Source organism: Schistocerca gregaria, chromosome 1 (genome assembly GCF_023897955.1).
Source record: "Schistocerca gregaria isolate iqSchGreg1 chromosome 1, iqSchGreg1.2, whole genome shotgun sequence".
NCBI lineage: Eukaryota > Metazoa > Arthropoda > Insecta > Orthoptera > Acrididae > Schistocerca > Schistocerca gregaria.
Genome location: NC_064920.1, coordinates 337,328,338 through 337,351,294, shown reverse-complemented (window position 1 = coordinate 337,351,294; position 22,957 = coordinate 337,328,338). Strand labels below are relative to the sequence as shown.

General features: G+C 42.1%; 1 protein-coding gene across 2 annotated transcripts in view; it reads left to right on the top strand.

The window, feature by feature from the left end:
• The window catches only part of LOC126344332 (tyrosine-protein kinase Dnt-like), a 211,478-nt gene that overhangs the window by 183,387 nt on the left and 5,134 nt on the right, over positions 1–22,957 (top strand). For both annotated transcript variants that reach the window (XM_050002011.1, XM_050002012.1), the window contains exons 8-11: positions 2,238–2,397; positions 6,703–6,852; positions 11,786–11,945; positions 21,876–22,012. In XM_050002011.1, coding sequence (XP_049857968.1) covers positions 2,238–2,397; positions 6,703–6,852; positions 11,786–11,945; positions 21,876–22,012 — 607 coding nt within the window. The remainder of the gene's footprint in view (positions 1–2,237; positions 2,398–6,702; positions 6,853–11,785; positions 11,946–21,875; positions 22,013–22,957) is intronic.

Here is a 22,957-nt window from a genome sequence, read left to right as displayed (position 1 = left end):
CCTTCTGAATGAAGACTACAACAACAACAACATAAAATTTTTCATATCAAATCACTTCGTTCATGACGAAAGTTGTTGAAGTAAAAATGTTTCGAGATAGTCGCTCCAAAATAATTACGACACCTGAAAAGAACGGATTAGTAGACGTGCGCGGTGTCAGAGAGCACTACACATTCACCGTCACTAAGTATACAGAAAGTGAACATTCGGATTTTAGGACCGTAGTACACACAGTTACGTTGTTTTTCAGTTTTTTTTTTAAATTTTGCTCCACAGACCATTTAAGTATTTCCGAAGATTTCCCATATTACCGAATACTGTCGAAAGTCCACTAATTTGGGGATATACATCTTCCTCTTTTATGGCCTTAAAACTTTCCTAAGACTAGATCAAGTTAAACAACGTTAGTGTGTTCACCACACCACAGCTTTTTACGGTCATTTTCTCGTCGCAGCACTGGTAACTGAAATTTGCACCACATCTGGAAGCCCATTATCAGCTCACTGATAGCAGAAGCAGTAAGGTTGCATCTGATTCCGTTCTTCCATTGTCTATTACCTGCTCATCTACAGCAGTCAATAAGTTGAGGTTTTCCTTTTTTTTGTGGTTAAATGATGCGGACTTGCCAGTGCTACTGATTGGTGCATTCCAAAATATCAAGTAGACTTTACTGAATTTGTTTCGTGATGGAGCAGTTTGTGTTGTAATTCCAAAATTCAGACGTATGTCGACGATACATTACGTGCAGCGATGCACGTACTAAGTTCGTCGTGATAGCAGTGCTATTGCTTCGTGCTAATTTACTAAATTTCATCTACCTATTGACAGCTGACAGTTCAGCATTTTCTCCTGTCGAAAACTGTAATGCAACTTAGCATGTCCTCCAGAATGAGATTTTCACTTTGCGGTGGAGTGTGCGCTGATATGAAACATCCAGGCAGATTAAAACTGTGTGCCCGACCGAGACTCGGAACTCGGGACCTTTGCCTTTCGCGGGCAAGTACTCTACCATCTTTTTTTTTATCTCATTTTTGATCGTTTTTTCGTTCGTTGTATTTGCTCGGTGCGGACGTCGCGAGACATCCGTTTATGTTCGTTGTTGCTCGATTAACTCAGTTTTTTAATACATTTAATGATTGTATTATGAAGAGTTTATGGAAAATGTTCAAATATGTGTGAAATCTTATGGGACTTAACTGCTAAGTTCATCAGTCCCTAAGCTTACACACTGCTTAACCTAAATTACCCTAAGGACAAACGCACACACCCATGCCCGAGGGAGGACTCGAACCTCCACCGGGACCATATGAGCTACCGAAGCACGTCTCACGCCCGTACTCACAGCTTTACTTCTGCCAGTATCTCGTCTCCTACCTTCCAAACTTTACAGAAGTTCTCCTGCGAACCTTTGAGAACTAGCACACATGAAAGAAAGGATACTGCGGAGACATGGCTTAGCCACAGCCTGGAGGATGTTTCCAGAATGAGAGTTCCACTCTGCAGCGGCAAAGGTTCCGAGTTCGAGTCTCGGTCGGGCACACAGTTTTTATCTGCCAGGAAGTTTCTTATCTTGATTTGTTACATTATGGTGTGTGTGATAAATAGTATTTGCGTATTAGTTGTGGATGATCTGTATCACAATAGTAGGAAAATTTCACCTTACAGCATTAAATCACCAGAGTTCTTAAAACGACAGTGTATTATTCGCTCATCTAAATGTGTACTCTAAATATTTTTCTTTACACTAGCCAAAAAATGGTTTCCACAAATATTTTTAAATTACTTACACGAAACAGATCATTCAAAATTTACGAACTCCACTTGCTGGCTCTGTGATTCCAACTGGCTGTCATGTCATCCTCTGATAATGGCGTCACTTGAATCGATATGGAGGGCACGGGGTCAGCACACTCCTCTTCTGGCCGTTATCAACCTTCCACATTACAGGGGCATCGACGTCTGATCCACGTAGCACCTCGATTGGCTTTATGAAGCTGAGTGCACTCTTTTCCAATCCTCCCACCATGTAAAAACCCTTGGAAATCAAGCCTTGGTGCTCCGCATGACAATCAGAGGTGCTGGCCGCTTAACTACAAACGGAAAGAATTACTTTGATAAAACTCGACATTATTTCTGTGACTAAACAAGTTTCATTTTGTGTGTAAGAGTAAGAAAATCTCTTCGGTGAGGCGACAACATGTGATTCAACGTGTATGTGTGTGCGTGCGTGTTCGCAGACCAGGCGTCGCGGCTGCAGGTGTCTCTGCTGCTGGCAGAGGGTTCGATGCTGCACGGGCTGAGCCACCAGAACCTGCTGCCGCTGCTCGCAGCCAGCGTGGAGGCGCGCCTGCCGCCGCTGCTCGTCTACCCGCACTGCGCCAAGGGCAACCTCAAAAAGTGCGTGCACCGCCTAACTCCGTTTGCACCACCTCAATTTACTAACATTACTCCCCAACAGTCCTAGTAATATGCATGAATAAAACTAACTGGATCACCATTTTCTATTAATAATAACCATTTTAAACTACAACCATTTCGATCTAACTAGCAGATCATCTTCCGATCTAAAAAAAGAGCAGAAATAAGATATCATAACATAAAAAATACAGAAGTTTAACACCACAACAATAACGACATTGGTATTAAAAATAGCATTACAATATCCTATCTTACTCATGCCTAATTTTCAAAGTGCAATTTGTCAGTACCACTGGTGACAAACAACATTGTAACATCCTATTTTACTCATGCCTAATTTTCAAAGTGCAATTTGTCAGTACCACTGGTGACAAATTGCACCTTGCAGCACTAAGTATGAATAAGTTCATGTTTTAAGGTTGTTTGTAGTACTATTGTAGGTATTTTTTATATAGGCAGTCATAATATTTTGGTTCATCAGTGTATGTCGGAATAACTACGAGCGTTAGCACGTCTGACAAATTTCTGTTTGGCATTACGTTATCCAAATCAGTCGTAGCTAAAAAATCCTTATTTCAGTTCTCAGTGTTTGGAAACAACTCCTTACACATTTCAAAGTGATATTTTCCTGGTTAAATCATCTGAATATTAGCAGAAAGAACATATAAAAGCAATCGAGGTATCTACAAAACTAGGAAATTCAGCGCACCTACGATATGGATCCTTATTCGAGGAACTGAATGTATAATAAGTCGTTCGTAAAGGTTCTCAGAAAACCAGCTTCTTTGTAAAAAGGAAGACGGTAGTTAGAGGCCAGTGATAAGTGATAAGCGTCTCATTAGTGTGTCGTTTCCTAAATTCGGTTGTATGTGTGACGATTGTAAACTTAATAATGAAGGGGGCAATGGGTACTTAAGCAAATTACAGAATTAACCGTAAATAATGATATAGTTACATTTATACCGCTTTACTTTTTTGACTCCAAGCAAATACTGGTACAATTTTTTGTCAACAAAAAATGTCATTCTATTAACTAAACGAAACGCTTTTGTCCTTCCTCGTTTTAAAAAAGTTATTATTTTTGTACGAAGGAGGTTCGGGTTGTAAGCTCCAACAGACAAATGATTCCAACGATGGCAATCCAGCAAAGCTAAACAAATGCTAACTTCTTAATCAATCTACTCACGTGCGTTTATCTTTTCTTAATTGCTATCTTCGTGATTAGTTGTGTAGTCTTACTGGAAGATGGGCGTACAACTCGAATCTTAGGTCGCACAAAAATAATGAAGTTATGTGAAGCAAGGCAAAAAAGTGTTTCGTGTAGTTAATACAATACACAATGAGTCACTAGAAAACCACAGTTCAATCAGCTGAAACAATATCAGATTTTCTTTAACATTCTTATATAATATAAATGCTTTTCCGTTACCTGTTGCATCAAGGAAGCGTCACAGGCTAGCTTCCTTTTCTTTTAGAGTAATCTAGAACGATATCTGCAGTAGCAATTGGTAATATTGTAATAATATCGTTATCTCTTGTGGACACTAGATGGGGGTGTAGAAAACAGCAGCTGTAAATTATCCGTTTCATAGTTTCCTAGCGTTTATTCCGTCATCTGGCTACGCTGTTTTCGTTATACAACAATTTACTTCGTTTTAATTTAATGGTCAGACGTCGTTTCACTCTCCGTAGGCGTTCGCCAACCCGAGAGAGGCAAGTATTGTGCGCAGCCTGTATGTGAGGCTGGTACAGTTTCTAATATCGTATGTTAACTGTCTGTGTATCACATATTCTGAGACCAACGTTAGTTACCAGCCCAACACAAGCGAGGTGAAGCAAATAAAACCCACACATTTCCGGTACGTGAATGTTTGACCCGAGTGTAACTGCATACAACATTTTGTGAAGATTGTTCGGATGTTACTTTTGGTTTATCAACTACGTCTTAACCGCAAATCTCCCTGTAGAGGACAAGCACAAAACCTAGCTCCATGTTGTTATTAATTTTTAAAACACTGGAAATATGAATAAATATGCTTTAAAAGCATGTAGCATTTAGTTTATAACATTTTGCATCTTTTACATGTAACTCCTAGATGATATTATTAGAAGTAATTATGAAAAAAGTTATGAAATTTTGCACTTAGCGACTCTGAAAAATCGTTGCCAAAATCGGACTCGTTCTAAAAATAATCGAAACAGCCTTAAACGAAATTGGAAAAAGTTATGAAAATAGAGAAGAGGTAATCTAATTTCAAAGTTGGTATAATATAAGGGGCAATCACAAAGTTTCTGTTGGAGGGCCTTGCTGCAGAGTGTATACTATGCGCGATTATAAGCACTGGTATATACGCAATAATTCATGAGGATATTTTTGATCCGTCGCTGCAACTACAAAAATGCGTGATTTTTCACGAGAGGCGTTTCGATTTTTTGAGGTAAAGCATCATTAGTGGACTTAAAGTTTATTTGAATTCCGATTGGCGTTTTAGATCGATAAACAGTTCTTTAAGTATAGGTTTGTTTGTACTTACGATGATTTTTCGGCTGCTTTCTCGCTTACATCGGGAAATGGCGTCTGCTAGCCCATTGCAGTTTTTCTGAGTTAGATAATGACAATTTTCGTCTACTTTATAGGTATTCTGCAGCACTATGCATTTCTCACAACACACTTTTATGAACACCACTGCATTCTGTTTGAGATAAATGCATAATGACGCACAACATATAAAAAGTAAACGAAAATTATCAGCGTCTAACGCAGAAAAACAACGATGTGCTAGCAGACCGCATTTCCGTATGTAAAGTGTAGATAATTTTAATGAAAGACCACTAATGATGCTTTACCTCAACAAAGCGAAACGCGTCTGGTGAAAAATCACTCATTTTTGTTGCAACGACGGATCAAAAATACCCTCATGAATTGTAAAGCAACTACGGACAATATGGCCACACAAATGAAGAATATAGGCAATACCATAGTATGGCATTCATGTCTTTCACATGTGCGTGCTGTGATCGTGGTAACGTGCATTGCGCCGGAGTTATCACCAAATGCGTCCAAACAGGACCAACGTGCAGTTATTCTTTTCTTGGCTGCTGAGGGGTAAACGCTGGCAGACATCCGCTGGAGAAAGGGGAATATGTACGGAGCAGCATGTCTTTCGAAAACTGCCGTTGTGGAATCGTGTGACAGCGGGCGCTGCCGCTCATGATCACGCACGTCTCATTATCGCATATGTCGTAACGTAGCCTCCCGATAGCCTGATCTCTCCTCATGCGAATCTTCAACCTGGTGCGTCAGCTGAATGGCTGTCTCAGTACTCGAGGCGATTTTTCCTGACTGACATACCGATTCTGGACTGTAAGGCCTTTGTATGGAAACTTTTTGATTGCCCACTGTACGTCATCTTCCATATAGTCATACGGCCAACGGCTTCGCCGCCATGGTAACACCGGTTCCTGACAGATCACCGAAGTTAAGCTGGATTGTCGGGCACATGGATATATGATCGTCCGGGTCTGCCTAGTGGTGTTGGCAAGTGAGGTGGTCTCAGTCCTTGTGAGGCCATTTGAGGAGCTAAGTGACAATACTAAACCAGCTCTTTGGCTAAAATTAAAAATTTGCCTCTTCCTGTTTTTTTCTGCTTCTTAGTTGTACCACACTTCAAACAGGACCCCTCGAAAGTGTTGTTTTTGATCACTAAACGATTTCGTTCTTACACCTGACATTCCTTTTCTGAATTGAATCGACAGCTTTAGTCATTATACACAGACTCCATTTTCTTTGTTCAACCTTCCCCATCATTGTCTACTAATCTGCAGGAGATTTCCAAAAGAATAAGAGTGTGTACTAATACAGGAAGACTTTAAACGTGAAAAATAAGTGTAGAGGGTCCACTTACACGACTGTAGCTTGTTTTTCCAAACCAATAAATTTTTAAGCCCATGTCTAAATTAAATGGTGTGATAATAAACATTAATATTCAATCTTCCTGTTCAGTTATACATACGAGGCTCACCCACCAATACATAGGAGAAATAACAAAAGAATATAACGCAATGTAAAAACATTTTCCATTGACAAAACGGGTAATGGTGATCAGATGACAAATAAAGCGGTCGACATGTGTGCTCTGCTGCAGAGTGGCAGAGACCTGTACTGGGTCCCACTAGAGTTCAGGATATCACAGATCCTTTCTCGGAGGGGAGTCCAGTTTATGGTACATTCCACTGCCATTAACATTGCTGAAGTGCGTAACACAGTACCGTGTGCGACTGTAGGTTCCTGCAGAGCTGCCGCACGCGGACGGAGGACCAGTGCACGCTGCTGACGCAGGACATCGTGGACATCGCTATCCAGCTGGCGCTCGCCGTCATCTTCCTGCACAGCCAGAGGGTCTGCCACAAGGACATCGCCACCAGGAACTGCGTGTACGTAACCACTCGCTCAGCCGAAGCATGACGGTATCTGTCCACTAGCAGCTTGTCCCGAAAACGAGGGTTTGTTAGCATGTCTGATGTTGTGGGATTCTGTAGACGACATGATGTTCACAAATGCATAGCAGCGACCTCGCGATATTTTCCGTAACAGTTCAACAGTTTCAGATATCTTCAATTTTTGTTTAGCATTTCACTTTCTCTCTATTGCAAATTTATTTTTTTTATGTGGACTGAGGTGGACCTGTGTGTATCCTTAACAATCGTCAATCCAGTGCCTCCAATAATGCACTGTAATTAGCGTCTTCAATAATTCTGTACATAGATTAGAAATTTGCTTTTCCCTATAATTTTGTCCCTTCACTGCTTTCCCGCTTCCAAACTACACTACTCAACAAGTAATCACCTTTTCGAAACCCCATAGTTTTCTGCCATTCTGACGCGTTAAGTTTAAAATTTGTCTCGAAAGTGGCTGCAGTCTTTCTCTTCGACAGCCTCGTTGCTGCTGTTCCCCTAGAAACCCCTTAGGTGCGATCTGCCTACCTTCAGGCGATAGAGAAACCACAAGACTACATTGAAGTTCAAGATTCCTACATTTTGCAAGTGCTCAACAAAGGTGTGAGGGTGCAACCGAGGATGTCCCCACACTCGGGAGGCCCTACAGGGATCCCTTGCCGTTTTATTCAAGTACATGATATTCCAACACCTCCTCATAATCATACCACAGGAGGGCGCGAAACAGAAATGCTGACAAAGCATAAAATCCCTTTGCTGCTCCGGACCACGTTCAAATTTCGTCGAATAGTTTTGAACGGTTGCTAGTTGTTCCACTCTGTATGCCAGAGAAAAAATAGCGGTCATATTACACTCCAAAGTGGTTTGATCACATTCAGCGGGGTATCAGACCACAATCTCCTAAGATAAGTGTTGAAACATCGGAGGGTGTCAGCGGTATCAACGGTTATCAATAACATTTTCATGTTGCTCATCCTACAACGAACTGTCGGTTTGGACTGCGAATGTGTGGAAATGAACGCCTCAAGAAGACGTCCTTTATGCCACCGCAGAGGCCTTTTTGTGTCGATTCTCAGTGATGGTGTGTCTGAAATATTTCTTCTCGGCCGCCCTTAAGAAAACCACGTGATTTCAACATTGGGTGTCGCGGTTCTGACCTCCGTCGGAGAGACGGCAAAAAAATGTGTGAAATGTGGGTAAGAGATGCTGTGACGAAATTACCATCATGTGACACGTCAACGGTTGTGTTGGGCAGAATTTTGATGAACTTTGGTGCCAATATGACATCATTAAGGTACCTTATATCTCACATGAACTTCTGGATTGTGACCTTTATTTCGCATTCGTCAGCACCTTGGTCTTTTGGAGTGTCGCCGAGCCCGAGGCTAACATCGTAGGGCTCCACGCTTTTGCAGCCTTAAAAAAGAAGGTTTTAGGTACCTTGGAGCAAAATTTTAAATTTTTGCGTCGGAATGGGAGGTAACTACGGGGTTTCGAAAAATATATATTCTTCAATTTGACAGTCGGTATTTACATTCCTTATGATTTGTAGTTTAATGAGCCCTGATTCGCAGTCTAAGTCACGTTCCTGCGCTGATACCAACGCAACAGTTCTACTTGATGAGCTTGTTTATGTCTGAAAATTCTAACTACGTCTTTATAACTGATATGATTTCTGCTGCATTGGATACGAGAAGTTAGGCATGTAAACGAGCCTTAGGTCACATAACAAAAAAATCACCAACCAGATAGTAATTTTTCCCGTCGGGTTTGGTCTAGTAGTTTCCACGTTAACATCCTACTTCTAAAATTTTCATTACGTACTTTGTTACTCCCTTCTAAATTATTTTTGTGCAACGTATTTCACGACAGTCTCATTTCTCAGCTTCACTCGGATTTTTATTCCATCTAGATTTAAGTACAAAATTGTAGAGGTTACTGCCATCCTGAAGCCACCTGCGACTTTCTTCCACTGCTTCTCGTATCTCTTTCTTTCGAACAGTCTCAACAGAAAATTTCCTGCACTTCTTCTCGTATGTGTCTTCGTGGTCTTCTAATTGTTTTTGTTGCTTCTCACTATCTCTTCCATTATCTCCTTTGGGAAGGATATAAAGCAGAAAAAAGTGAATTAAACCGTTTACAGAACCATGTTCTATCGGGATATACATTTTTTAACATTTCGACAGAGAGCAGTAAAAACAAGTCACAGTTCGCAAGGGAAACTGAGTTGTTCGTTAGAGTAAGAGAAATTCAACTTTTTCCACAATGGGTATTACAGAATTTTAAATCTCTTAATATGTGAAATGGGAAAATACTTTGAATATAAAGAGAACACCTGTCTCATAAAAAAGTTGTCCAATGTTTGTCTAGTTCTGCAGAGAACGGTAGTTATTTGCTATAGATGCTTCTGGGAAATTAGTTTTTCTCTCTCATACTCTAAAGTATCTGTGTTTGGTGGTAATTCTTTTTAAGGGTAGGATGCCGATAACAGGTGGAAAAACGATTTCAATGAAAAACGATGTCGTATTCAGGAAGATACACAGGAACGGACTGAATGACGGATACAAGTTCCATGTGTAGTGCGAAACACGGTAAACTTTGAGCAGGCTTAAGATTGAATGCGTACCTCTCGGTACTATGTGACAATTTACATGTTTACTTAGAAGGAAAACTTTCCATTACTCGCACTCAGACTTAGTCGTGAAATGATACAGTGCATAGGCCGTCAAAATGTGTACCCAGATAAGCATGGAAACTTGGTAGAAGGTGCACTGCAATGTGAAATATGATGCAAAATATAAATATAGAACGGTCGAAATTCAAGATTTGTAACATAGAGTGAATTTCTCGAACAATGGTGTCGTGGCTCCGGGGTCATGTTGGGCTGAAAAGGGGGAAATCTATGTTCAAACTACACACAAACCCCATTTTTTTCACAAATTTATGAACTTTTTGTCTGGTCACTGACGTGTCTGCTCTTCTTCTTGGCAACTGCCATCTACACACTGATTATAGAATACAAGCCGTGTGATAAGAATATATTACCGTAGCAGTAAACTGGCCAATAGTGAGAGCAATAGTGACGCCGCTTAGACCTCCCACAGAAATGAAAACAACAAATAAACAGGTGTGAACTAACTATACTTTGCAACAAATGTAGTGAAGAGTCAAAGCTTCCAATACGGACACAAGAGTCATAACATGTAATACTTGTGTGGAAAAAGTATGAGGTACGTACGTCTGGAGGTCCCTGCCTTACACCTCGCTATTGCAAAAGGACGTTACACCAAAACACAGACATAAATATGAATACAGCGAACAGAAACGTAGATAAGCGGAAGAAAACAACACCTTGAGCTGCGAGGCAGATGCGAACACTGATCTACTGCTTTGGAGCCCATGACCTTTACCACACAACCACGACGCAGATTCCCTTGAAGCGCAACTTGAGGCTTCACATCTTATTTCTACGTTCTTTTTTTCAGTTCAGTATACCTTCTTCCAGTTTTCACGCTTTGTCTGTGTTTAGTTTTTGCCGGCCTATTCACTGGGGCATTTTACCACTATGTTGGAGGTGGGTGCTATGGGGAGTTTCTCTTCTTAGAAACTTGCATAAAGTGTAATGAATTAGTTACGCTAGAATAAAATAGAGCGTCCAGATGAGAAGATGGAACAGTGACGGCTCGTGAGTGTACACTCTGGGTGTTCACAAATTTTTAGATTGAGATATGTATGAGCGTATGAAACTAATACCATCTGCTGCACAACAGTTATGTTTATCAACTAGTTTATACAATTTCAGCCAGTGCCAATAATAAGAACCATAAGTTATCTGACAAAAGAAAATTGCTTTTGTGGAGTTTTGTGGTTTTGTACATAAATAAGTACAGTTACGGGCAATAAAGGAATAATGTGTAAGCTTCCGCAACTCTCCATCTCGTATTTTTGTGTATGTGGGAGTTTCCGTGCTCATCCATTTTTTCGGTCAAATTTACATGACCGATAACAGATGTAATAGTTCACGTATTTACTTATAGGCTGAAAATCAAATGATCTTACGCGGCAACCACTCAACACGGCGTTTTGCAGCCGAAAGAGTGGGGAACAATATTGTTTCTATTCCAATGGCTCCAAGCACTATGGGACCCAACATTTGAGGTCACCAGTCCCCTAGACTTTGAACTACTGAAACCTAACTAACCTACGGACATCACATACATCCATGCCAAAGACAAGGATTCGAATCTGCGACCGACCTGCTTTCAGAAAGAAAGTGTTGTATTAATTATTGAATACCCCTCGTAACTTGTGATTTCAGTTTGTATCTGCTGTCTTTATCTTCTGCTTATGACGTCATGACCTGAACTATTGTGGTTTGCTGTCGATTCTGGTTTTATACTAAAGCGTAGAATTTTCATCAGTGAACAAACAAGGGAGTTTCAAGTACGACGCGACGCAAGCACCAGTATTCCTGGCGCTGCGTGTTACTCACATGAGATCAAAACCGTGAACCAGCTGTGCATATTATTCGTAAAATTTTATCTTCCTGAGTCAAAAAATTTAGATGTAACGAGGTCACAGCCTTGATAAACGTTTTAGAAGAAAGAGGTTGCTACACCTACTATTCTATATTTCTGTTTTATTTTTATTTTGAATAGTGAAAAGTGTCTGCTGCGTGTGTATGCTAAAGTAAAATGTTTAATCCGTCAGCTGTAGCGCATGAAAACCCTTAACCTAAGTACTTAACAAGTTGAATGCTTTACTTGAGAATGTTTACACAGCCGATAGGCCGTAGCAAACAAAATTAAAGTAAAGTGGATATAGACACAACGTGATGTCGAGACCTAAACCTTCCGGAGTCGTTGTGCGTCACTGCTGGTGCTGAGCCGCCCTCTGCCTTTTCTGCCTGCAGACTGGACGAGAAGCTGCGCGTGCGCCTCACGGACAACGCGCTGTCGCGGGACCTGTTCCCCACGGACTACTACTGCCTCGGAGACAACGAGAACCGTCCTATCAAGTGGCTCGCAATTGAGAGTCTCGTGCACAAGCAGTTCAGCGCCGCCTCCGACGTGGTATGTAATTTTGTCTTTTGGGTATTAATTGCAGCCTACACAACAACGCGACTGACATTCGTTCCACAGAGAGCAAGCGAATGTATCAGATGTAGTAAATCCAAACAGTAATTATAAGAGAAGTATTTGGGACGAAAATCTATTGTGTACGACTTCATACATATCGGTGAGAAGAAGTGGGCTACAGAGCGATGTGGTGACGGTTAGCGTAGGAAAGCGGGACAGGACAGAAACGATTAGTAAACAAGTGAGCACAGCAAACAGAAGATTTACTTAACTTACATTTTTCCAAGCGAACGAAGCTTCATTACAAATAATGCAGCAAGAGGTAAGTACAGCTCTCAGTGCCAACAAGAATGGGGATCTCTGACCTAGAGAAGAAATGATGGTGTTGGAGTGCAGCAACACGAAGTAAATAGGCTCCAAGTGCGAATGGGCTTTGATGCTGCCCCGCTCATCTAAAATGTCACAACGGAGGGCGCTTGTAGTTCAGAACCACTGGAGGTATGGTTCAGTCGGCGTGCAGCATTGCGTCTGCCAGACCAGTTAAAGCACAGAATCGACCAAAATTTAGCAGGAAGCAGTGGATGCCAAAAGCACCACTTAGAACCAACGAACTTAACTCCGCAAACAGCGACGAACGACGGGTAGTGCGTGTATCTAACATTGCAGGGGACACTCAGAAAGTAATGCTTCTGATTCCTTTTTTCTCCTTCATTAAAGTGGTGTTTAGTAACTGGCGTACCACTGCAAATCACCTTCTACAGTCGACTAGAGCAACAGCGTCCTACATCGATAGCTGGCCGCAGTGTATAAGTTTAGAAAATTGCTGACATTCACGCACGTATGCGAGAGGATTCTGTGCCTTAATTACATTGCCGGCCGGTGTGGCCGTGCGGTTCCAGGCGCTTCAGTCTGGAACCGCGTGACCGCTACGGTCGCAGGTTCCAATACTGCCCTGGGCCTGGATGTGAGTGATGCCCTTAGGTTAGTTAGGTTTAAGTGCTTCTAGGGACTGATGATCACAGAAGTTCAGTCCCATAGTGCTCAGAGCCATTTGAACCACTTAATTCCATTATACATTCACATAGGCTGAAGAAGATATGTTGACATGTTACAATCGTTAGATGATGCGATCGCCGCTGTAGAGAAAATGAAGCGCAAACAAAGGTGGCAGGTCAGCGGCCTACCAGGGGCCGCAGAGACTTTACGTAAGCGTGTCGACCGATCTATTCCTGACGACCGCTCGATAACAACAGATGCATTGTGTCACGAATTAGGTAACTGTAAAGGCAGTGCAATAAGACAGCAACGAAAACGTAGGTTACTCCAAGATTTATACACGCTGGGAACCAAAAATGTTGACCTTTCTGAACTGCATCAAATCAGACTTCATTCTCTGCGGCCCACTCAAAGATACTCATCGGACGCATCACTCTGAAGATGTGGAGACGCTGAAAAATTCCGTACGCCAGTGGCTGAGGTAGCAGAGCACAGATACACGTGGTCTGTGTCAAGCTGGAAGACAACTGTGAAAAAACCACGAATTAATCGCATATATTGTAGCTTTCATTCTCTGGATAACACATTTAATTTTCTTGTAAAATAAAAACAAAAAAAGAAGGATACATCGCTCTGTGGTTAAGCCTCGTACGTGCCGTTGCCAGTACCAGTTAGAGTAAAGACCTAAATTAGAGTTTATGCTGAACTGTCGAAGCTAGGCTTGCTGTAAAGTCATATCCACGGCTGGTTTCGTTAGACGTGGATTTACTTATGTTTAATAGGCAGAGCTCAGCACTAGATGTGCATAATTCACTTTCTCAGATAAATTCCCAGGACAATATTTTTTCATCTTCTTAAATAATCGCACTGATCAGTGTAGCTCTATAGATAGTGCATAACTAGTATTTCTTGATCTGATCATCCTCCAACAACGCCGTAAATAGTGGGGATATGTGTAGAACACATGTCCCATCATCCAGTCCTTTCACGGCTATTTTCCATGTAGAAGATAAATTGACGCGAGTACTTGACAGAATGTCTAGAGGGAGATACTCTGTTTGGACGTGCCAATGGCCACACCGAGAATTAAATTGCCAGAATTTTTGATTTGTCAACGCGGCCTATTTAACGTGTGTACAAGGAAAGCTGTTACCACTCCCACCCACGGTAACACAGCATAAGACCAGTGGTCGTAAAACGATCCTAACAAGCAGCGATCGGGGACGACCTTGTCAATGATATCTTTTGCAGTTCAGCTGGCAATACTGCGATCACTGAGTGCCGGTCAATCTCAACAAATTTACAAAGAAAATTGCATGCAGTGCATATTTAGAAGAGTGAATCTCGGAAAGACCATTTCACACAGCGGCAAACAAAGCCGCTCGTCGTCGACGGTCAAAACGGTACTGGAACTGGACAGTGGAGTACTTGGGGCGTGTTTGTTTGCTCTGACAAGTCGCCATTACCGCGTCTCTTCGAAAGATGCAAAATGGCGAATACAAAGACTGCATGTGAGACGTGTAAGCGACTGTACGTGTGTGTTCAGAACTCCTTCATAGCGTAACTTAGTCCCACGCACTCAGGTTACCATGAACAAGAGCCAGGATACTTATTTCAACATTTTCGGAGACGAAGGGTTAGCTACCCCCATGAACAGTATGCTGTGGATACTCCCATCTTCGATGACACAACAGCCGTGTTAATAGAAATGCCTACATTCTTGCTTTGACGAACGCTCAGGCATAGATTTAGGGTCTTTGTACATAATGCATAGATCGGCACTTTGTGTAATGCCTTAAGCACCTCGAAATACACTGCTCAGAAGAATTAGAGGTTCATGACATTGAGGGTCCGGTATAGTCTATTGAACAATAACACGACCGTTACGTTCCTCTAAATAATTAGTGGAAACAATTTTGGGAATCTGTCATACTCCACTGAGCAATGATGCAGGACGGGGTACGTTACCGAATTACAGCTTTCTCTTTCAAAACTTACGTACGCAACAAACTATTATTACATCCTATTTTATTTACATGGCAAGAACTGAAATATCCGGCAGAAAGTGGAAACTATCGCTAATCCAGTCATACTGGGTGCTCTCTATTTGACTCTGAGTGCTTGAATAACATGTGTGCCCTCCGTGAGCCTACGTGACATGTTTCTTATAAATCTACGCACGTCACCCTGTAGCATCCCTTTCCTCCCTTGAGAGTTCTTGAGAGTTCTTGCATCGTCCGCCACGGGGTCTCTAGCATTATCGTGTGTCAGTAGGAAGTCATGGCCACCAACGCATCCGTAGCCACTACATGGTCCATTAGGATCTGTTAGATGTACCTGTATATCCATATTTTTTGAGATGGTTGCTAGACTCAGCTTTTCGCTAAAAATGTTGAATCATCTTTTAGTTATCTAATTTTCAAACTTATTATACTACGTTACCGTTTTTCTACGCCATCTTCATGCCTATGACTGAGGCATAAGAGCATTCCACCTCCGTTCTGGTCCCTGTTTTGACCGTATCCTACACGTCGGTCAGGGGCTTCATGATGGCGTATTAAAATGCAGAATTTTTAGCCAAATAAAATAAGATTGGAAATTATACTACTGAAAGGTGCTTCATTTGACATTCTGTCCGATGTACTGACTGGCGGTAAAGCCACAAGATCCGTATGACAGTCACCACTGATGCTTCCCCACACCATCGCGGAAGGTTGCCCGAATCTGTCAGTTTTATGGACAGTATTTGGTACGAACCGCTCACCAGGGTCTCTCCACACATGGACATGGGCGTCACCTTACACATCAGAGGAAATTTCTGTGAATAACACGTTTCGCCAGTGGCGAAGTTGCCAGTTGGCATGGGGACGGCAGAACTAAAGGCGGGCTGCGAAATGTTATCGTGTGAAGAGGGGTCCTCCATCAGGAAGACGAGGTCGTAACGTCCTTTCCCGTAACCTGTTCCTTAAAGTCTGATAGGACAAACAGGTTCCAGTGGCCATTCAGAAATCGTTTATGTTTTGGGTGACACCTATCACCGCACGAGTGACCGTGTCACGAATTATTGTAGGAAAAGCAGCGATATGTGCCGGATCCGGCAGCTGAGTTCAGTGCTAGTGAAGGCAGGTCGGCGTGATTTGTTGAACATGGGGCTCTGCTGCAGACCACTCCTGCCTGTTACCATGGTGGCATACTACAGTAGCAATGAGCTCATCGTCATTGGCTTTCGACCGTGGATCAGTGGTGATTTGTCCTTTAGTGAGATGAATCACGTTTCTTGTTACACCAGGTCAATGTTCGTGTCCGCATTCACCATCATCCAGGCAACTGGCTTCTCGGAATTAGCGCCGCGCTACTGACACAGCTCGGTGGAACATGTTAAGCTGTGGGCCTCCTAGCAAAAGAAGGCAACACTCACAGCTATGGACTACGTGAACTTTATTGCGGACTACCTGCTTCTCTTCGTGCTTGTCTTCCTTCACGGTGATAACATCTTACAGCAGTCCGTGTCGTAAGGCCATAATCGGCCTACAGTAGTTTGAGAAGGTTGATACTGAACTCGCGTTGAGGTGTTGGCTACAAAATTTGCCGACATGGACCCGATGTTACCCAGCTATGGCGCTATCGGGTGCCAGCTTCTCGCACACAAACCTCGTGTATTGTGTGTCCTGATGGATAGCCGTTAAGTGGAACCTCTAATCAAGAGGGACGAAAAACGGGTGAAGTTAATTTTTTTCATATTATGGGTGGTTTTACTAAAATAGGGGTTTTAGCACTTTATTAACCATACATTCTTGTTGGAAATTTTTTTTGGTCTGACAGCAAATTAAAAATGACGGCTGCCGCCTTTGCCAAAGTATGCGCCTCGCGGCGCGTTGGTTTGCGTGAGGTATTGTACTGATTCGTGGCTGTTCCTGAAAGCCATAAAATAGACGAGTATTAAATTAGCATAAATTCTGGAGGGCAGGCATCACAATGTGGCTTTAGAAAAGACCCCAAAGATTAGAAACGTCCGCTATGTGAAAAACGTGTCATTTTCTTCACACGTTTTTCTAAACTCGATTGTTTAAAACATATATTTAAAATACGAATAAAAAAAGCTGTCACTAAGGCCCAGTACATTTTAGTATATTTCACTTAACAAGTCAAGTGAATGGATTACTCTGTCGAGTGTCTCTAGAGCTTCGCGGGCTGGAAAACGTTGTTTGCAAAAAAAAAGTGTTTGAACCTTGGGTAATAAAAAAAAGTTGTTTTTCAAAACTTAGGGTCAATCTGCGATGCCAGAACCATAGAGGCATCCCTCCTCGTTCTCACACATACTCTGGTTCGAAATTTGGAGCAATGTTTTTTCAGTCCAGATTCTATTAACCAACTGAAACATCCCTTTCTTTGCGGCGGCCAATTGTTTCCTGTGAAATAACACTGCGAAGTTTTTTACGCTCGTCCCTGGGCCTATTTCTAACAAGTCAATGGTCTTCGAAATAGATGAATAACTTTCGTTGACTATACCTGCAGCAGTATATGCCGTTATTGCAACGGTTTTTACCCGCCAATGGAGAAGCTTCGATACCAGTTTCCAAACGCTTGCGCAAAGTTGTCGTTGTCAGTCGGGCAGCAGTAGCCGACCGAAGCACAAGCGGCAACAGGGAAGTAACCGATGTTCTGACTTTTTACAGTTCCTAACCATGAGCGAATTTTATAATATCATTTGTGTGCTTTAACAGTTTAGTTGCTTGAGTTTCTGCGTGTTTATTTAACATCTAATAGCTACAGTTCTCGTGTTTTCGTTTACGTCGGAAAATAAACCGATTTTCTGACATATTACGAGTACCAAATCAGGAGCGAATTATTTATTTTTCATCTGAGTGCTTCAGTAGTTGGGTTCCTGAATCTCTGCCTATTAATCTAACTTATTAGGCACAGTTCTTGTGTTTTCTTCAGGATCCACAGTAGAGTTGTGCATTACGTGCCAATAGTTCGTTCTTCAGCATAGTTTAGTTTTCTGCAGTCTTATGGACACATTGTTGTTTGTGGATGTGAGCCGAGTTGGTGACACTTTGCTCTCATCTTCAGACTGCGATGGCTTTGGTTACACAGCTTGAGGCTGCAGTAGATGGGCACCACTCTTGTGGACCGGCCGTGGGGATCCAACGGACGTCCAGCACGCCCGAGTCCTCCGATCAGTCCTCACCGGTGGCCAGTTATTGCTCGCACCGAGGTTGACCCCTCACGTGTGGTCGAGTGGGAGGTTGCCCCGGGGGGTAGCAGGCGGCGGAAGACTTCCCAGACGGCCGCACGTAAGGCCTCCCCAGTTAGTCTGACAAACAGATTGGAGGTGCTGTCTGTGGCTGACACTGTCGGTGAGACATATGATGTCGCCTGTCCTGTATCCGTGGAAACTTCTCAGCCTGCAAGATCCGGACAGTCACAGAGGGTGGGATTATTGATAGTTGGGAGCTCTAACGTTAGGTATGTTATAGCGCCCCTTAGGGACATGGCTGCCAAGAAAGGAAATAAAACCAATGTGCACTCTATGTACTTATCGGGTGAAGTCATTCCTGATGTGGAACGGGGCATCCCGGATACATGAAGAGCACACGGTGCAGTTAACTGCAGGTGGTTGCTCACGTCGGCACCTATGATGTGTGTCAATTTGAATCAGAAGATATTCTCTTTGGCTTCGAGCGGCTAAGAGTAGTAGTAAAAGCTGCCAGTCTTGCTTGCAAGATGAAAGCAGAGCTGACAGTTTGCAGCATAGTCGACAGGACTGATTGCTGACCTATGGTACAGAGCCGAGTGGAGGCTTTGAATCAGAGGCTCAGACTATTATGCGATCGTGTAGGCTTCAGATTCCTCGACTTGCGCCAAAGGGTGCTTGGGTTTCGGGTTCCGCTGGATATGTCAGTGTCCACTATATGCAGGGGGCGGCTACACGGGTATCAGGTGCTGTGTGCCGTGGAATGTGTGGGTTTTTAGGTTATACCTATTCAGAAAAGCAGATAAAAATTCACTTTACGCCTTCCTGAAAGACAATCTCCACTCCTTCCACATTAATAATATAAGTGTAGACCAGATGTGGCTTGAATTCAAAGAAATAGTATCGGCAGCAACTTAGAGATTTATAACAAATAAATAAACAAACGACGGACCTACTCCTCCTTGGTACACAAAACGTGTCACAACAATGTTGCAGAAACAAAGAAACAAACATCCCAGATTTAAACAGGTGCAAAATCCCCAAGATTGATGATCTTTCACCGAAGCTCGAAATTTAGCACGGAATTGAATGCGAGATGCTTATAACAGTTTCCACAACGAGACTTTGTGTCGAAATCTGGTAGAAAATCCAAAGAGATTCTGGTCGTATGTGAAGTATATTAGGGACAAGAAACAATCAATGCCTTCTGTGAGCGAAAGCTATGGAGATACTATCGAAGAGAGTGCTGCCAAAGCAGAGTTACTAAACACAGCCTTCCAAAATGCCAGAATTGGAATCAAGAACAACTGACAACATGAGTAATATCCTCGGAGAAGTGAAGCAGCTCAAATCATTTAATAAAAGCAAGTCTTCTGGAATAGACTGTATACCAATTACGTTCTTTTCAGAGTATGCTGATGCATTAGCTCCATACTTAACAATCAAATACAACCGTACGCTCGACAAGAGATCCGTACCCAAAGACTGGAAACTTGCACAGGTCACACCAGTATTCAAGAAAGGTAGCAGGAGTAATCCACTTACTTACAGGCTCGTATCATTAACGTCGATATGCAGCAGGATTCTGGAACATATATTGTGTTCGAACATTATGAATTACTTCGAAGAAAACGGTTTATTGGCACGCAGTCAACATGGATTTAGAAAACATCATTCTTGTGAAACACAACTAGCTCTTTAGTCGCATGAAGCGTTGGGTGCTATTAACAAGGGATCTCGGATCGATTCCGTATTTCTGGATTTCCGGAAGGCTTTTGATAAAGTACCACACAAGCGGCTCGTAGTGAAATTGCGTGCTTATGGAATATCGTCTCAGTTAAGTGACTGGATTTGTGATTTCCTGTCAGAGAGGTCACAATACGTAGTAATTGACGGGAAGTCATCGAGTAAAACACAAGTGATTTATGGCGTTCCCCAAGTTAGTGTTATCGGCCCTTTGCTGTTCCTTATCAATGTAAACGATTTAGCATACAATCTGAGCAGATGTCTTAGGTTGTTGCAGATGACACTGTCGTTTATCGATTAATAAAGTAATCAGAAGATCAAAACTAATTGCAAAACGATTTAGAAAAAAGATATCTGAATGGTGCAAAATTGGCAGTTGGCCCTAAACAACTAAAAGTGTGAGGTCATCCACCTGAGTACTAAAAGGAATTCGTTAAACTTCGGTACATGGTACATCAGTCAAATCTAGAGGCCGCAAAATGAACTAAATACCTAGGAATTACAATTAAGAACGACTGAAATTGGATGGAACACATAGAAAATGTTGTGGGGAAGGCTAACCAAAGACTGCGTTTTATGGCAGGGGACTCAGAAAATGTAACAGATCTACTAAGGCAACTGCCTACACTACGCTTTTCCGTCTTCTTTTGGAATACTGCTGCGCGCTGCGGGATCCTTACCAGATGGGACTGACGGAGTACATCGAAAAGAAGGGCAGCAAGTTTTGTATTATCACTAAATATGGGAGAGAGTGTCCCTGAAATGATGTAGGATTTGGGCTGCTCACCATTAAAGTAAAGGCGTTTTTCACTGCGACGAAATCTTCTCACGAAATTCCAATCACCAACTTTTACCTCCGAATGCAAAAATATTTTATTGACACAAACCTACATAGACAGAAACGATCACCACGATAAAGGAAGGGAAATCAGAACTCGTACGGAAAGATATAGATGTTCGTATTTTACGCGTGCTGAGCGATATTGCAATAATAGGGAAATGTTAAGGCGAAGGTGGTTCGTTCCCTCTGCCAGGCACTTAAATGTGATTTGCATAGTACCCATGTAGATGTAGATGTCATTTCGCGTACTGTCATCCATGCATCTTTTAAGCAGGTTTTCATTGGACAGAAATCCGGCGCACGGTTCCAGTCAACATTTTGTAGCTTCTAAAATACTTTGACAATTAAAAGATTCTTTAACAGATGTACTTTATGGATGCAAATTTTATAAAAGAAGACCCCCATATCTTTCATCAGACTTGACCGCAACCTCCCGTTAAGCAGATGGTCATAATGTTTTGTCTTGGTAGTACGTTACGAGGTGCATAGGGAAAGTGTAGGATACTGTTATTTCACAACTTACAATAACTTTCTGTATCTGTCAACTGCTGTACGTTGGGAAAAGTCGACCTTCGTATCAATAAATTGTTATTGTAAATATTTAAACAGACAAAATCCGTATCAGTTGCTAGTAATTTTCGTAATTTATTCCACTATCCGTTTCGAGGGTTAAAGCTTCATCTTCAGATGATACTAAATGATTATGAAAACATAAATATATAATGATTGGGCCAGTGAATCACTGGGGATCACACCCACGTTCAACGAACGTGCATCATACTGTCCAGGTAAGCATTGTGGTTGCAGGTCCTACGCTCCCTTTCGTTTGTTGAACTTGGATTTAATCTCCAATGATTGATTGGCTCCACTTCCGTTAATTTATGTTGTCACAACTATTTAGTGGCACCTGAAGATGAAGCATTAAGCTTCGAAACCGGACGTGGAATAAATTAAGAAAGTTATTAGCAACTGAAATGGACTATTACTCTATAAGTACGTTCCTCATTTGCGAATTTTCACAAGATCAAATACTTTGTTTCATTATAAGACGAACTGCGTCCAGCCTAACTTGGAGTGGTTAACAAAGTGGGAAAACCACTATTGTGCGCTCACCACCTTTTTGATGTTGTTGTTGCTGCTGCAGTGGGCGTACGGCGTGCTTCTGTGGGAGCTGACGACGCTGGGCCAGCAGCCGTACGTGGAGGTGGACCCCTTCGAGATGAGCGCCTACCTGCGGGACGGCTACCGCCTGTCGCAGCCGCTCAACTGTCCGGACGAGCTGTGAGTTGACCCTCACCTCCACATACGCCCAACTTCCACCTATCTTGGGCTGTTAGCGTTTAATATCCAGTTTAGAAATGTGCAGGGCATTACCGCGAACTTTAAAACAGAAGGGACGATTAAAATACCGCATTAGCTCCCGTGGAGGTACTTTAGTCACATACATATGCAAATCGTCTAAAGAGCGCAATCCAGATAACGAATTTATTTCTTTCCAGTGACCATTTTGAGCCAGCACAGGCATATCTGATATCTAAAAACTCTTTGCTACAACTATTGATGACAAGTAAAAGTTTCTGCAGTTAGTTTTTAAACCTAAAGGTGGCTCAAACCAGCCACGAAAAGCGAATAAATTTGTTCTCTAGACACTGTTATTCAGACTAAAGGGGGTTTCTTACCGACAGCCGAATGGTTAGAACATTATTATTCTCAGGTAATTAGAGGCGTATGTGAGAGTCATATTATTTAACATGTTTCCTCCGTTATATCCTCCCCCATTCGATACTGTTCCATCCTCTGTGGTCTCTACGTCCTTCTCCACGTTGTCTATCCATCGCATTCATTATATTCAGCTCTGTGTGTCTCCAAGTGCCCTAAATCCATAAATACTTTCTGTTCTATCAGCATCCATTTTTAGATCATGTCTAAACCAGGTTATTCTCTTACTTGTTTTTTCTTTTTTATCGGTCTTACAATATAAGCTCCTTGTGTAAGGTGACCCAAATCACTATTTGTTTTACATCGCCCAGTATCATTTCAATCATCAAAAGCCCAGGCACTTACGCATCCACATCAACATGAAGTACACTCATGATATTCGTTTATTTTGATAATATATCTAAAACTAATCATATGTACACCTGACACTATTTGCGACTAAATAAAAATAAGACACGGCAAGTTTTAACAGCATCTTACTGCTGATTCTATTATGCATATGCATAC